Source organism: Lissotriton helveticus, chromosome 3_1, assembly GCF_964261635.1.
Source record: "Lissotriton helveticus chromosome 3_1, aLisHel1.1, whole genome shotgun sequence".
In the NCBI taxonomy this organism is placed as follows: Eukaryota; Metazoa; Chordata; class Amphibia; order Caudata; family Salamandridae; genus Lissotriton; species Lissotriton helveticus.
In genome coordinates this window covers 660,809,501-660,825,610 of record NC_136061.1, presented here as the reverse complement: position 1 = coordinate 660,825,610, position 16,110 = coordinate 660,809,501, and the positions used below count along the sequence as shown (strand labels likewise).

The following is a 16,110-nucleotide window of genomic DNA, read 5'->3' as shown; positions in this document are numbered from 1 at the left end:
TATCACCCCTTTCATATAAACAGCGTCAGTTTCTGAAGAAAGTTTATTTGTGTTTGCTAAATAAAAAGTGTTTCAAACCTAGACTTAAATTTTTGCTGCGCAACCACACTTCCCCATCAGAAAAGTAAACACCACATTATAAGTAAATAGTGATCCTGGGAAGTATCCCACCCGCAAACTTGATTAAAAAAAACCGCAATACACTGTCATTTTTCCGCCGTGATTTGTACACCACACAGCAATTATTTAAATGGCCCTTAAAACATATAAAAACAATTTTTACTTTCATAATCCTTGTCCACCACCTTGTGACCACTGTACAGAGTTAATAGTGTCCCTAACCTCCCCTCTACTACTTTCTTTTCCCATACTCATTTGGAAGTGCGTCACAAAATCACTAACAGTGAACCGTTCCCACCCAATAAGGAGCAAACTTGTGCTCGAAACACTTTAGCCAAAAAAAAGTCCATATTGTTCCGCAGAGGAGGAAGGAATGACTGCCAAAACTTCTACTTTTAATGCTTCATAGCCAATGAACATTAAGCTTTGTAAGATCCCGCGTGGAACACGTTACCCAATGAAATGTTCCTAATACTCCGCGAAGAGGGAAGGAATCACTGACAACACTTCTACTTTCAACAGTTTACAACCAATCAACATTAAGCTTGGGAAAGCCCTCCTTGGAGCACATCAGCAAATCAGATGTCCCTCCTACTCCGCAGAGCGGAAGTGAATGGCTGGCAACACTTCTACTTTCAATAGTTCGCAACCAACCAACATAAAGCTCAGGAAAGTCCTCCTTACAACATGTAAGCCAATTAGCTGTCCTTGCTACTCTCCGGAGCAGAAGTGAATTGCAGAAAACACTTCTACTTTCAATAGTTCGCACCCAATGAACATTAAGCTTGTTATTGGAACACCTTAACAAATTAAACATTAAATTTGTTCCACGCACACATACAGAACACGCCGTCCTACATATTAATAAATTTCCTGTAACAAAGTGACTCTATTCGTAACAAAAGTGAACACTGCCTAATAAATAAACATTATTCCACATTATATTAAAGAAAAGCCGCAATAAGCTGCATTGTTGTTTTCCCGATATAATTTACACAGCCTACTGCACCCACCTCCCAACATGAGTGAAGCCCCGTGGCTGTGGGGGCCCCAGCGAACCCCCGCTATTATTTTTATTATATTTTCCACTGACTTCTCCTACGACTAGAGGTTCCTATGGAAAACTTTTAAAACTCCAGCACAGTAACTGTTTCGATTAGCAACATAGTGTGGTGAACTTCTAACCTCTCTGCTCACTTAAGTGTTCCATGAATTGTTACTATGGTAACAGGCAGTAAGCAGTTTGAGGGTAGGGTTGAAAGGTACTGGCTGTACAGAAACCATTTTATTTACCCAGGATCCTCTGCATGACAGAAAGGAAAGCAAAGTAAGACAGAACACTCTGTAGCAGATTTACAAGCCCCTTGAGCCACTTTTGCGTCACTTTTCCCCTCTTAAAAATGATACAACAGTAACGCAATGAACTTGTAAATCTGCCCCTATGCACATTACGTGTAAAAGAAGTACACAACTCTTTCAATTCTTTATCGATCACAATTAGACAGTGTTGCTTCACGACTCACAATGCACTTCAATAAATACTTTGTGCTATTTAAATGGGAGACGAGATTGTCGACATTACAAAACTTAGTGGCATATTTACAACACGGAGTTAAAATTGACGCCGCTTTAACAGCTGCAACCTACAACAAAAACGCTGAAAATGGACTTCAAAATCCTTTGTTATCTTACCAGAAGATTTTTTCAACATTGCGATTTGCTATGCAACAGTGAGAGCCACCCCCCAGAGCTATACAATAAATGGTTGGAGTGGGCTCCATGACCCCCCCCTGCAAAATTAGAAGTGGAAGGGCCTCAACGACCCCCTCAAGCCCTGGGAACCACCACCCCCCGGGGCTTTGTGTATTGTGGGAGAGAGGCTGCGTGGCCCTCCGCCTGGAGTGCCATGGGGACCTCCACCCACCAGGGCCGGCTCCTGCAGTGTTCCGGGGTACCTAACCCCCGGGTTACTGTTGTTTGCCATGGGAGGGCGGGAGTCTTGCGGCTCCTGCCCTCCCATAGCAAACTTGGTTTGCATTTTGAAAGACAGAACAGGCTGGGACCGTGGGGGCATTTTGGCTCCCCCCACGGTCCCCAGCATTTCATGTAAGCCCCGGGGGATGAGGTCCCCAGGGATATTAGAAATTACTGATAGGGGCTAGTTTTTTAATGGTAAAATTAGAAGTCGCGCACCCAGTGCAGCGCTCAGAGCGGCCCCCTGGTGTGCACGCGCTGAATGCACGACTCATAATCTGTAGGGTGCACGACTCCACCGCCTTTGGTGCACAACTTCTACGCATTTGGGAGCCGGCATTGCTTGTCCAGATGGGGCTACCAACATGCAGCTCTTCATGTGAAAAAGCAATCTGATTTACATTTTGAAATAGAGAACAGATTTCCTGGCTATGGGTGTGCGGGATAGACACCCCGAGACACTGCAGGAGCCGGCCCTCCAACAATACATAAAGCCCCAGGGGGTGATGGTCCCCGCGGTTTTGGGGACCTTGGACCCCTCCCCCCACCATTTTTTTTGTAGCCCTGGGGGGTGACGATCCCCGTGGCTGGGAGGCCCCTCTGGGCCCCCCATAAAATTTAAGAATTTTGCCCACGGTATTTAGTTCTCCGGGGGCTAATTATAAAAATAGCTCAGTTTTCAACTTACAGTCCCATATCAATACCATCGCCAAGAATGCACGCTACCAACTGCGCCTTCTCTGTGGAGTTTGGTGCCTCTTTCCTGAGCAAGACCAAAAACCTTGGTCAAATCTTTGGTTCTTTCCATATTGGACTACAGAAACTCTCTCCTTGCTGGCCTCCCTAAATTCCGCCTTTCCCCACTAAAATCCATCCTCCACCCAGCAGGTCGCTTTGTAGCTGGGGCTAAAAAAAATATCACTTCACACCCTTACTGTTATCTCTTCGCTGGCTTCCTATTGAAGCAAGGTCAATTTACAAGACTGCCTGTATCACCCACAAAGTCTTGCACACCTCAACCCTACACTGGCTAATAAACTCAAAATCTCTGGCGGCTCAAGAACTTCACACAATGCAGAAAACGTACTGCTCGAACCTCCTACCTTCAAAATGGAAAGATTTATGGCTCAATCCTTCGCTGATAATAAAACCAGAATCTGGAACTCACTTCCTCCAACCCTCTGGACCACCACCTCTTTCCAGACATTCAAAACTGATCTTAAAACTATCCTCCTTCAAAGGCAGTTCCTGGAATAATTCAATCCATTTCTTGACCCTTACAGTCATTTAGCACTCACATGAGATCAACTTTGTAAATAAGTATTTTACTCCTCCTTTTAAACTAACACTAACTGCCACCTTTTTATTTTTTACAATATAAATATGCAAATAGTTAGAGTTGGAACTGCATATATGTAACTTGTTAGGTGCTCAGTTTTAGGTCTCGCGGAGCCAGTGCATGCGCTGTCCTGTGAGACATTTAGTGTGTGGCTCCAGAAAATGCTACCACACTCTTTTGCTTGTGGCGGCCTAGAGATTGCGGTTACGCGCATGTGTGCATGCGCCTCGCTCCGCCTCTCCAATGCTCGCTATGCCTCTCCTTCTTCCTCTTTTCTTAAGGCTGTAATGCAATGAGGCTCGAGAATACTTCTGAGGGGGCACGGAGCAACATGTATGAGCGTGGTTGCTTTTGCGGTGATCGGGGACGGGCAGCGAAGGAAAAGGACTCTGTCTCTTCCTTACTGCCCAGAGAAGACACGGACAATGTCCTCTTCTTTTCTGTGCTGACAGCTGACCCCCCCTATTATTCCCTCTCTTTCTGTCTTGCTCCTCACTTACTGAAATCCCTGACTTGAAGAAACGGTTCACAACCTCTCTTTCCTTCTTTCATTTAGTTGCTTCCCTGTTAAACATTATCCAAAAAAGAAAACCACTCTTGTGGGAATTTCCCTTTTTCTGAAATTTTTCTATTTCAAAGTGCAGCCTCGGGATGGAGAGAAATAAAAGGTTTTAAATATGAAAAATAAATACATAAGTAAATAAAGCAAGACAGAGTGGTTGCAAAGTGGCCGGATTGGTTTTATTCATATCCAAACACATCAGCCTCACTTTACAGACTTTGCAGTGAAGCGCTACTTTTCTGAACAGCATTGTTGTCCCCAGGGGGGGAAGTGCACCATTCCTGGATGCATTGGTATCAAAGGCATATTCACAGGATAAGCCCCAAGTCCAATTTTTATTTGCTTATTATTTTGATTTCATCTTATTTGTGTGGCTAAATTGGGCTGAGAGATAACAACCACCCAGTCCGCCAGTGTCTCCTATTAAAGAAAACAGCATAACAGGTGGCAGAATATCACATTTGAAGAAATTGCTGGTAGCCAGCAGGCTAACCAGTCTCACTACGCGCAACCAAGATGAGTCCACAGGCGTTTGAATGTTTAGAGCAATAAACAAAACTTTGTAAAACCACAAAAGATGTGAAGGATTTCAATGAAAATTGCGATTTTACAGCAATAAAGTCACTATTGTGCGCTGAAAATTGCAAATGTTCACAAAAACATAGAAAATAACTCCTGTGTTGGCAACCAGCATGGATTGGCCACCGCCAAAGGTGTTGCCTAGCGGGTGTTTGAAATTAAGCAGCAGGGACTTGCTGCCCACAGGGGCCAACCACTGCTGTGCTTGGCCAATGGCTGTGAGTAGCCAGTGTTAGCTGCCAACCCCGCTGGGCACATGTGGGGGTTGAAAATTAAGTTTAAAAAAAAAAACATTTGAAAAGTGAGTTATTGTCTGGTGCAAAATCACTGAAATTCTCTAGGCAATACACACAACATACACCATAATACGCACCCTTTACCATGCTCAAAACACAAAACAGCATAGAAAGAAAAACAAGCATTGGCATAGCCAATAGGTCTCACTTTTGGGACCTTATAAGTATTTTGTTATGCAGCACAATATCCTTGGTGCAACAACATCAACTGTTGCATGGCTAAACACTTATAAGGTCCCAAAGGCGAGACCTATTGGTTATGCCAATGCTTGTTTCTTGTGTATCTTTGTAACTGTATATATGTAACTTGTTAGCGTGTTTAGTGTATCTTGTGTACCTTATCACTTACCTGGTTCTTTTGTAAAGTGCTCTGCCACCTTTGGGTAAAGTTTGCGCTATATAAAACTGCATTAAATAAAATAAAAAATCTGCAGCCCTTGACCTTCTGAAGTACTCCATGCACCCCTATTCCAGCGCCTCTCTCTCTAAGGCATCCATATTTACAAACGTGTATTTCGGAGAAGCCACAAAAGAGTGTGTTTGCCACCTTTGTGGAACACGCAGGTTCCCATTTAATGCTTGACAACATTTTCCAGCAGGTGCCTTAACCATTGGAGCTATCTCAGTGGCTCCTGCTGGGAAGACTGCTGAGATCCACCTGGGCAAAGAGTGCACGGAAGGGAGTTATAAGAGGCCCCAACTCTGAAACAGATGAGCTGCAGTAAGTGGAGGTCTCCACTCACACTGTGGGTTGCTCATTGATGAAATTCGAGCACCCTCCCCCGCGTGGGCCTCCTAACAACCCCCCCTCCTCGTGACTGAGGTAATGGAGCTCCTGTGATATCCGCTGGCCCCGGACGCCGCTCTCTAGGGAGCCTCTGGACCCCAGTGGAGGGTGGCTAGGTGGGGCCGTTTCTATAAATGATCCGATGAGCCCGGTATCTGCCCCCGTCTAGTCCGGGGTGGGGCCCGGGGACAGCTGGCGCCGGAGCTGGCCCCGAGCCTGGAGCTGGTTCGAGTTACTCGCGGGCTTTATTAATATCACCAACACCGCGGCGGGGAAGGAAACATGTCCGAACCGGAGCAGGAAGACGAGGGGCCCGAGGGCGAGGAGTCCGAGGGAGAGGCGGCTGGGAAGCAGAGGTAAGAGGTGCTCGGGGAGGGGAAGAGGAACCAGTGACGGAGGGAGGCCGTGGGGGCAGAGGAGACAGAGGTAAGAGGGGGAAGAAAGGAGGAAGAGTCCGCGGAGGAGAAAAGAGGACGAAAACGGAGGGCTGCGGTGCCCGGGGCAGAGAGGGACCAGGAATCAACGGGAAAGAAGGAAAGGAGCCAAGAAGACAGCGGTGAGTGGAGCCCGAAGTAGAGAGGATGAAAAGTGCATCAGAGAGATCTGACCCAGTGCTTAATTTTGGTCCTTAAAATTGGACCCCTGACTGCTAGTTTAAAGATGAAATACCTCAATGTTCAGTGGACCCCTTATACTCTTGGGCCCCGGTGTGTTTGAAGGAGGGGGCCACCAGCGCTACTTTTTTGGGGACTGGCCCTTACTTTTTCCTCATCAGACTTTGGTCGAATAAAAAAAGCGTGCCAAATATTAAAATCAGGGTTGAAAAAGAACCTGAAAAAGTGAGCGAAGAGGCTGGGAGTGTCCGCTGGTGGATTAAATGGCATGAAGTGGAAAGAAGACTACACAGCCTTGGCATTCGGCATGCCGACATGCAGTTGCAAAGATTGTGAGCATCTGAGCAAAACTTTATGCCCCAGCATTTCTTCTTTAACAACTTAAGCACTGAAGATACCCCAGAGAGAGAGAGAGAGAGAGAGAGAGAGAGAGAGAGAGAGAGAGGGGGGGGGGGGGGGGGGGGGGGAGGAAAGAGGTGGAAGAAGAGCCATGGGAGCTAGAATTAGGAGGTGTCCGGGGTAGAGAGGAAAGGGGAGCTACAGAGTAGAAGAGACCGGAAAGAGAGAAAAGAGGGTCCCCGGGCAGAGATGAGAAACAGCAGAGAGACCCAAGGAAGACAAAGGAAGCAGAGCCAGGGGAAGGTAGGGAAGAGACCACGAGAGAGAGGTAATAGAATGCGGAGAGAAAGATGGAAAGATTTTTGGGAGACAGCAGCGGCTCTTCTGCTATGGCGGAGGAGTGTTGTCCCTTCCACCAGCCTAAAAATGTTAAAAATAAACCTATAATAAAAGTGTTTATTATCGTTTTATTTTTATTTTAATAGCCAAGTCTTGAAGTCGGCCTAATTGGGGGCCATCATGGAGGGGGAGTGGTGGATAGGGCACTGTTGTCAGTGCGCATGTGTGTTTAGCTGGCCTCCCAGGACGGCCAAACCCATGGCTTTAAGTGGGATGAAAAAACTGGGGCGCTCAGGCCAATGCAGGCGCTGCTTTCATGCTGCCAGCATAAGAATTGGCTTGGTAGTTTGGTTTGCCCTGTTCCCATCATGCACTGGGACAGGAACAGACTAATTTGCATATAGCCAAGTTCTGAGCTGGGATGGTGCAGTGAGCTAAAAAACGGTGATGGATCAAGCCCTGATCTTTGGACTGGGTAAGAGTGGTCTGCTTAATTCAGGCACTCTGTTCATCACCACCCCCCTTTTCTGAGCCAGTAGAATGCCAGCAGCATGAGAGCAGCATCAGAATTGACCACAGGGGATTCTGGGAGCCTGTGCTGGTGAGGATGGAGCAGAAGATCGGAGATGCAGCGATGCGGCAGGTGCATTTATTTTTTGTGTGTGTCTCCTTTGTTGTTTGTCACCTGTCCGAGGGAAGTAGGAAACAGTGTTTAAAGAAAAGAGGTGTTCCTAGGAGAGGGGGAAGAGCAACATATGGGGAAGAGAGAAGCGAAAGAGGGAAGAGAGAGAGAGAGAGAGAGAGGGCGAGAGAAGGCAGAAGTAAGAGGTGCCCGAGTAAGAGAAGGAAGGAACTGAAGGGAAGCGGACTCAAAGGAGCGAGGAAAGAGGACCCGAGGAGGAGAGGGGGGGAGAGGCTCTGTGATGGGGAGACATACCAAGAAAAACGTAACCTGTGCATACAATATAACATATCTTTGTGGCAGTATTAAAAAAACAAATGCAAAGTGAACAAACAGAATGTTGCATCCTGACATTGGGCTTAAAGAAACCCTACTTCATTAACATGGCTTCAGTGGCATAAGAAGGTTGCCATGGCCTCTAATGTAAGCAAAGAAAATGGGCACCTGCCTCCATTTGAATAGTAAATGACAACTGTATATGGTATTCATTTGGGCCCTCACTCATGGGCCCTGCTGCCTCTGCACCCGCTACACTATTCATAGGTATGGCCCTGAATAATCTTTATGTGTATTAACATGGGTTTATGTGCTTTCTGCTGCAATCTTTCTGTAATCCACAGAACACTGGTTAGAATTGCAACAGGAAAGTCTTAGCATTTCATCCTTCTTAGGTTTATAAAATGGGCATCATTGAGTTGACTAACAGAAACACTTTGTCATTTACAGCAGTGCAAAAATTACAACATATACACCTTATAAAGACAAGTTACGTGATGGTTTAATTAAATAAAACAAAGTGTTTGATGGAACTTAAAGTTTTAACCGGTGTAGGCTGCACCAGATAAAAAAGAACACTTCTCAAAAGTAAGAACGCATAATAATAATAATAATAAAAGTAATGAAATTCAGCTGTTAAGGTGCTTTAAAAAAAACTATTCCTGAGTAATAAAGGGAGTCGTGTGGAATATTGGTTATCTTGCAGAATTAGTCAATGATTTTGTACAGCACAATTATATTTTTTTCAAAATCACCTTAACCTGTGTATTTCGGTTAGTTTGGAAAGATATTGTTTACATGTTGTAGTCATCAGCCATCGTACCTAATTCCCGTTCTAAACTCTGTGTTAAGGGAATGACCGAATCTAAGGAGTGCTATGTAGGGCACATATAGATTTGTCCAGTTTTTAGGTCTAACCTGGAGTTAGCAGCGAGCATGCGCTGCTCTTTCCATGCGAGGGCTTCTTGGAATCAATACGATTTCAGAAGCTCGCTTTCTGCACGGCCCGTATTTTCCATTGGTGCGCATCATTTTGCGTCACCAATTATGCAAAACCGGGTGTTATGATTGTGCAGGAGGCTTTTTAGTCCCTCCTGGTTACCACCCTGTCCACATTTGGCCCCGCCCACCGGGATAGGATCTTTAACATGCGGTGGGAGACAGTGTCTCTTAATTAACTGCTAAGCAGTTTTTATGACCAAATTTATCTTCAACAAGGGCTGACGTGCCTTTCATTTCTCTGACGCGGCTTGTTTTTCTTTAGCATTCAGTTCCATGCGCAAACTAAATGCTTTCACTTTCGCGCTTTCTGAAGCTTCCCTAGCCGTCCACTGCTGAAACACTCCTCCGTACACCACGCTTCATCTTTTTTCACGGCTTGTGTTTTGTTGCTTCATTTCATCGGTAGGCACTATGTTTTTTTAAATATTTTTTTTACAATGCAGCTTGTTTTGTGTGCTTTCGGAGTCATGGCTGACTTATGTTTGCTGAATGCATTGTTCCAGAAGAATTCGATGTAAAAATCTTGAACATCTTCCCTATGTGTGATACGCTGTAAATTTTCATGCGCCCCTGACGTTCAGACCGCATTATTTCCGTTAGATAATTTTGGCGCGGGAACCGATTATATTCCATGGGTTCTTTGTTACTTTTTTATATTTTTATATTGCACTTAGTTATTATTTAGATAGATGTGCATGGATCAGTTGCATTGACTTACATCTGAGATAAAGTATCCCAAGTCCAAGACCGGTGAGGCCCATCGCTCTTCTTCGCTGCCGCTCGCCGCTTTCCTTGAAGTTTGTTTTCTTTCCACATTATCAATATATTCTCCCCAACACTGGCTCTGATCTTGTGAGCTGTAGCCACTGCTTTATTTTCGAGAAACATGTTGTCACTTCCCTCCACAGCAGTTCAGTTCTAGTACTGCTCCTAGTTTAAGCACCGGCTAAAACAAACACCACTTTTCTGAAGTACACTGCAACGTGTCTGGGCTCCGTAGAGGTATTTATATGGGGACTGACTGACAATTTAAATAGCGCCAAGAGACCCACTCAGCTCGTAAGAACTCACTCATTAGCCAAGCAAACCGGTCTACATTTTTTTCTTAAAGAGAGATAGAGGCAGAGATGAGCAGGAGAACTTTCGCACCATCAATCAGGCACTCGCCTTACTCCGCAGGAAGTGACATTGTATTCAGGGATGTAGACTTGAAGACAAAGAACCAGGGCCACTGGAATTGTGAGGGAGGGGAGCAGAACCTGGTTTGACTAAATTATGTGGCATGTAAAGGTCAATTATGCAGCAATTTTTTGATAGTTTGACGTAATTATTTTATAATTTGTATATGGTAATACCGTTTGTGGAAACATTTCAACTCATTAGTACCACTGCGCACAAACACGTGGCCACGTTTTTATTAACTTTGCATCCATTTTAGCTAAACACCTTTTTTTGTTAAAAAAACTGCAGATTAGGGTGCAGATGGTGGATTATGTGGCAAATCCATAACTATGCGTAATAAACCCCAGCACAGAATCTCATAATTACAGTGAGCATGCAAATAAAATGAATACCCGAAGCCAATGCAATGCCCCATGGGCTGCTGACACGACCTTTAGATCCCACAACTGCGTTTTGTGCTCTTGGACGCAGACACACATGGTTTAAAGCACCTTAAAGTAACAAACTATGAAACAGATTTAATTGCTCTGATTTTTAGCGCCCAGTTTTTTTCAGTAAGACGGAGGATGATAAGTTTCAAATCATAAACTGATAACTGCTCCATGGCAATTATTTAGCATGGGGGTGGGTGGGAGCGGCCTTGCAGTTGAATAAATACTGCACCTCAATTTTTCACTTTCTTCATGAACTACAGCTCAAGAAGAAATTGCACCATGTGAAGCGATTTTTTTTACGGCCAAAGAGAATGAGCTCCATTTTGGAGCTGTTAAGAACAAGTCAGTTTACAGTAAGCCAGGTGTTAATGCCATCGAAATAAATACTCTAAATCTCTAGCTAGAAGGAGGCAGAGAAAAAGCTCGCTGTACACCTGGAAATTGTCTACATGAGCATAATGTTAAAAAAACACCCAAACCTTTAACAGCGGCCGGTCTTCAGCACTCCACTGCTTCCTTAAAGTTCGTGCTATATAATGATCGTGAATAAATAAAACCGTAGAATCTCGAACGTGAAAGTGACTGATGAAAGCAGGTGGGATACATTTTCAAAGGATGATTGTATCCTTCATGCTGCAGTTGGTAGACTCCTAACACCGTAGGTAGGCATTTCACTAAAGCAGGGCTTTTAAGTGGGCTGGATCCTGCAGGGGCTCAGCAACGGCAGTTATAACAAGCATTTACAATGAAACGGTCTCGCCTTTGCAAAAGTTAGAGCTATTGGCATTGTAAATGACAATATTTTTATTTATGTGTTGGTTTTGAAAACAGATAAATAAATGGCATTGTCATTTGCAATGCCAATAGCTTAATCTCTCGCAAATGCGAGACCTATTGGATTTGCAATGCAATAGGTTGCGTATTTCCCTGAGTTTGAGCTATTGAAATTACAAATAACAACACGTTTTACTTATGTTTCAAAAACACACACACACAGCCACACACACACAGCCACACACACACAGAGCCACACACACACAGAGCCACACACACACAGAGCCACACACACACACACACACACACACACACACACACACAGAGCCACACACACACACACAGAGCCACACACACACACAGCCACACACACACACAGCCACACACACGCACAGCCACACACACGCACAGCCACACACACACAGAGCCACATACGATCTGGTCGTCATAGGAAGAATAAAGTATAGGATCCTGTTAGGATTGAGACGTCATAGATAAATAAGACTGACGAGTATTATTGTGAATGTGCAGTATTAATGCATTCACCTCAAAGCATGCATAACAGTGTACATTCTGCTGTGTGCTCAAGACCAAAGCCCTAATCTCTCAATGCCACTCACACGGGCCCTCAAGCTTACACCAGTATCCCCATTGCCTTATCCCATTATCTATCATCCTATTTGCCCTATTGCTCCGCAACACATCTTTATCCCCCTAGCTACCTCCTCAATGGCGCACATCAGTACTCATGCAGATGTGTGCCCGTGCCTAAGAAGGAATGTTTATAATCATGTAATGCACATACATGTACATGTAAGTACACACCCGTGCTTATTTACAGAGAGAGGGGGGCGATGTGTGGGTTGATTTTTTTTCTCACAAAAGCAGCGGTTTCAAAGCCCAAATTCCACGGTGGTTTCATGTTATTGAGCGTGTGAAGTAATTGTGATGAACCACAGACGTCATACATGATGCCGGCTCTTCGTCACGCCCTTTGAAGTGTCTTGTGCATGACATATAAAGAAGGTCTGACCCCCCGTGAAAGATGGGGCCCCCGAACCCTGCAGACAGCAGTTCAAAACTCTCGACCTCTGTAGTCGAAATATGCTGTTTATAGTGCCTGCCATGATCACTGAAAGTACACACTGAAATATCGTATGTGCTGTGTATACAGACAGCAGAACAGTCTGTGCAGGGTTTCACTTTCTGTTTAAATCGATAAATAACGTTTCTTGTTTGGAAAAACAAGCAACTTTCTACTATCGGCGCCCAAATAAACATATCACATAACTGTCTAAAATGTAAAAACCCTGAAATGCTAATTCGGGGTTGTGATGAAATGCGAGTGTGTCTTCAGCCTGTTGGGTTTGTGTCTCTGTCGTTAGACCAGACCCTACGTCACCTTGGTGTGTATTCTGTGTGCGTGGGGTGGGGCCGATGTGGTGTTTTGCCTCGAAGCAGCCCCACGGCAGGCTGCAGAATGTCGGTAGCTTAATCTACAAACCCAATAAATGTATTAGATGCATGTGGCGGCTAGAGTGGTGCAAAAGCTGAAACAAACCGTAAATGCAATTGTATAGCAAAAAGACGTAATGTAAACAATAAAAAAACACAACATTGTAAAAGTTGCCAAAGTGAAACAATTGTGTCAAAAACCAGCAGTGCCACAGAGTTCCACTCTTACCTTGCCGGGCATAGATGCAGAGGGGATAGCCCATGCTGAACGTATGCTCTGCCTCCCTGACTCCGTAAACTCTGCCTCAGCAAAGCCTGCAGAAGACAGACTACAGTCTTCAAGGGGCGGACTGTAAGGGCAGAGCAGTGGAAACAAAAAAAGGCTACAACTGCCTGATTAAATCCCACCCAAAAGCACGTGAATTCGTTGAGCTACGTCTAACATGGTTACTGTTCGAAACGATTACGGCGCGGTCTAGGCTTTTGAACAGTATACGCCAACCCCCAAGACAAGAATACAACGCCCATCTCAAACAATTGACTCGTTCTCCGGGATTTTTTTTTGTGCATATTTTATATAGCGCGAACTTGAATCGAAGGTATTGGAGCGCTTTACGTGAGCACCGAATTTACATTACACATTCAGGCACGGGGAGATTAACGGTTGTCGGGCAAAACAGAGTAACCAAAAGAAACCACAAGCTCCAAATTCATATCTGAAATATACACCACTTCATTAACAAGCCAGTATCCGTGGGTTAGCAACTTTACACTCACTTGATAGGAATGGACGCTCGGAACACACAGAACTAGCGAGCTCCGGATGAGCACCACCATCTTCCTCCGAGGCGAAGCAGAAATGCCTCGGAGGAAGGCAGCGTCATTTTGGGATTGAGTGGTGTGTTTTTCGTTCTATCCTCTTCCCATTGGCTGGAATGTAAAATTCCAGCCAATGGGAAGAGGAGAGAAAGAAAACAGAAAGAAAGTAAAAAACACACCCCTCAATCCCAAAAAAGACGGGGCTGAAACGGAGTGACGCCCCTCTGCTCCAATGGCTGGCCTCCATTTAGGAAGCCAGCCAATGGAGAAGAGGGGCGGGTTTAAGCCCCCACACTCCAAAACATAAGATCTCCCCTGCGAGACTGCGCAAGCGCAGCCTATGCAGGCTTCGACCTAAAAATCATTGAAAATGCAATAGGTCTCGCCTTTGATTAAGTTAAAGCCATTTGCTTTGCTAATGGTATTGTATAGCAAAGCAAATGGCTTTAACTTAGTGAAAGGCGAGACCTATTGACTTTTTAATGCTTGTTTGTTAGTGGTAGGCACATGTACACAGTTTGTTATCCTGAATGAATAACCTGCATTTTGTGCTTATTTCACTTGGTACATTTTAGGTTCAATACTGTAAATGTGATGTTCTATGGTATGTTGCAGCCTTAGGATTCCTCACCAGCCTGACCCAATAAAGCACTGGCTTAAGGACTGCTACCTCTGCCATTTGGGTGAAGCTAAGTTCTGCATTAAGTGCAAGCAGGGGTGTACCCGGACCCAATTACAGCAAGGCTCTTAAGAAGTTGTTCTCGGCCACCTGCAGTGGGTGTAGAATTCCATAACCCCAAAGCTCGGCGCCGTATAGTGCCATTGCTACTCCCTTTTGTTTGTAAATTTGCAGGATAATACTGATACTCTTAGCACCTGCCTTTAGATTGCACCAGAAGACTGGCTCAGCCCTGCAGTTGCCTTCTGTATGTGCTGATTCCATTGCAGTTTCTCTGTGAATTGTCTCGCCAAATGATCGTTCTGCCTAACAGTCTCCGGTTGAAACTAGGGGATGGACTCAAGACCATGCTCTTTTTTTTGGTGCAATTGATGGTCAGAGATTTCCTTTGGCGGCACTCTACGAACCGCATTAATAACCTATGGGTTGTGTTCTCTGTTTGTTCCATCAGTACTGTGTCATCAGCAAATTTTCCTATCGGGACCCTTCTTCCAGCTATAATGGGGACATTTAAGGATTCTCCAAGAGGATATTCAACTATATTATTTAAAAAGAGACTAAAAAGTAAAGGTGTTTTCACACATCCTTGTCGTACACCCTTTCCTACAGAAAAAGCTTCAGTGCACTCGCCACTTGGTCCTTACCTTATCCTGGCAGTGTTCTCTGTGTGCAGTGCCATTATTGCCCTCACCAGGGTAGCATCAGCCCCCTGGTCTGTCAATAATCCCCACATCTTCTCCCGTTCAACTAAATCAAAAGCTGCCTTCAGGTCCACGAAAAGTAATTACAGTGAGGATTTTTTTGACTATATATTTATGCAAGATCATAAGTAACCATAATGCTTGGTCGATGGCACCAACCCGCGATCTGAACCCAGCTTGTTCCTCAGAATATTCTGACTGTGCCCCCCAACCCTGAAACCTGTTTAATAGGACCTTCCTGAGAATTGTTTCCTCTTCATCTAGGAGAGGAATCGGGCTGTAGTTGAATGGACTGACACAATCGCCCTTCTTAAATATAGGTACAAGAATACCTGAGCTCCTTGAGGGTGGAACATTATTGGAGGCCATGGGCGAATGTAATATTCCAGTTAGGACTCTACCCACAGGAAGGGCTCCTCCAGATAGATGTCGGCAGGCACCAAGTCAGGCCCTGGTGCTTTATGGTTTTTCATGCCTCTCCGTGCAGTTTCTACCTTTGGTACTAGGATGTTAATTGCAGAATTATCCTTACAAGGATCCTACCCCACTAACTGTGGATCAGAGGTGCCATTGGGCACAACGTTATATACTGTACTGAAGTGCTTTTCCCAGGCTGCTTGGCCAATGTGGTACTTTAATGTATTTACTATCCCCTTCTCCACGCATGTGACAAGTTCCCAAAACCTCTTAGTATTTTTTGCAGAAGAGGTCTCTCTTAGTTCCGCCCAGAGAGCATTTTGAAACTTATACTCTTGCCTACTACATCTGTGAAGAAAGCCTCGCTCTACGAGTTACCGTGGTGCTGTGTCAGAGCTTGAGAAATGACTCTCTTCCCAAGGAAGCATTCAGGGTCACACCAACTATTTGGTCCCCTACCAGTGAAGCCTGCAAACTTAAACACAGTCGGTTTTGACCACAAAGTCTCTAGCTCTTTAACCATGGATTCATATGCCTTACAAAATATTGTCACTGTTATCAGCTCAAGATTGTAGATCCATACTTGGACATTATACCTCCAAGGATTGGGAGTTAATGTTGGTATTTCTCTCTGCTCCACCTTAAGCTCTTCCTGCTATTAGTTGGGAGAACATCATGGAGAAAGTTTGCCATGCTTGGGTTGCCAGCGGTAATACGCCCCCTGGGGCTCCATCTCTTAC

The 16,110-nt window shown here is 44.9% G+C and overlaps 1 protein-coding gene across 1 annotated transcript in view; it reads left to right on the top strand.

Moving 5' to 3' along the window:
* Positions 1-5,924: 5,924 nt before the first annotated feature.
* SYNC (syncoilin, intermediate filament protein) overlaps positions 5,925-16,110 on the top strand; it is a 97,742-nt gene continuing 87,556 nt past the window's right edge. The window contains exon 1 of the mRNA XM_078680738.1: positions 5,925-6,013. Coding sequence (XP_078536864.1) covers positions 5,940-6,013 — 74 coding nt within the window. The 5' untranslated portion in view covers positions 5,925-5,939. The remainder of the gene's footprint in view (positions 6,014-16,110) is intronic.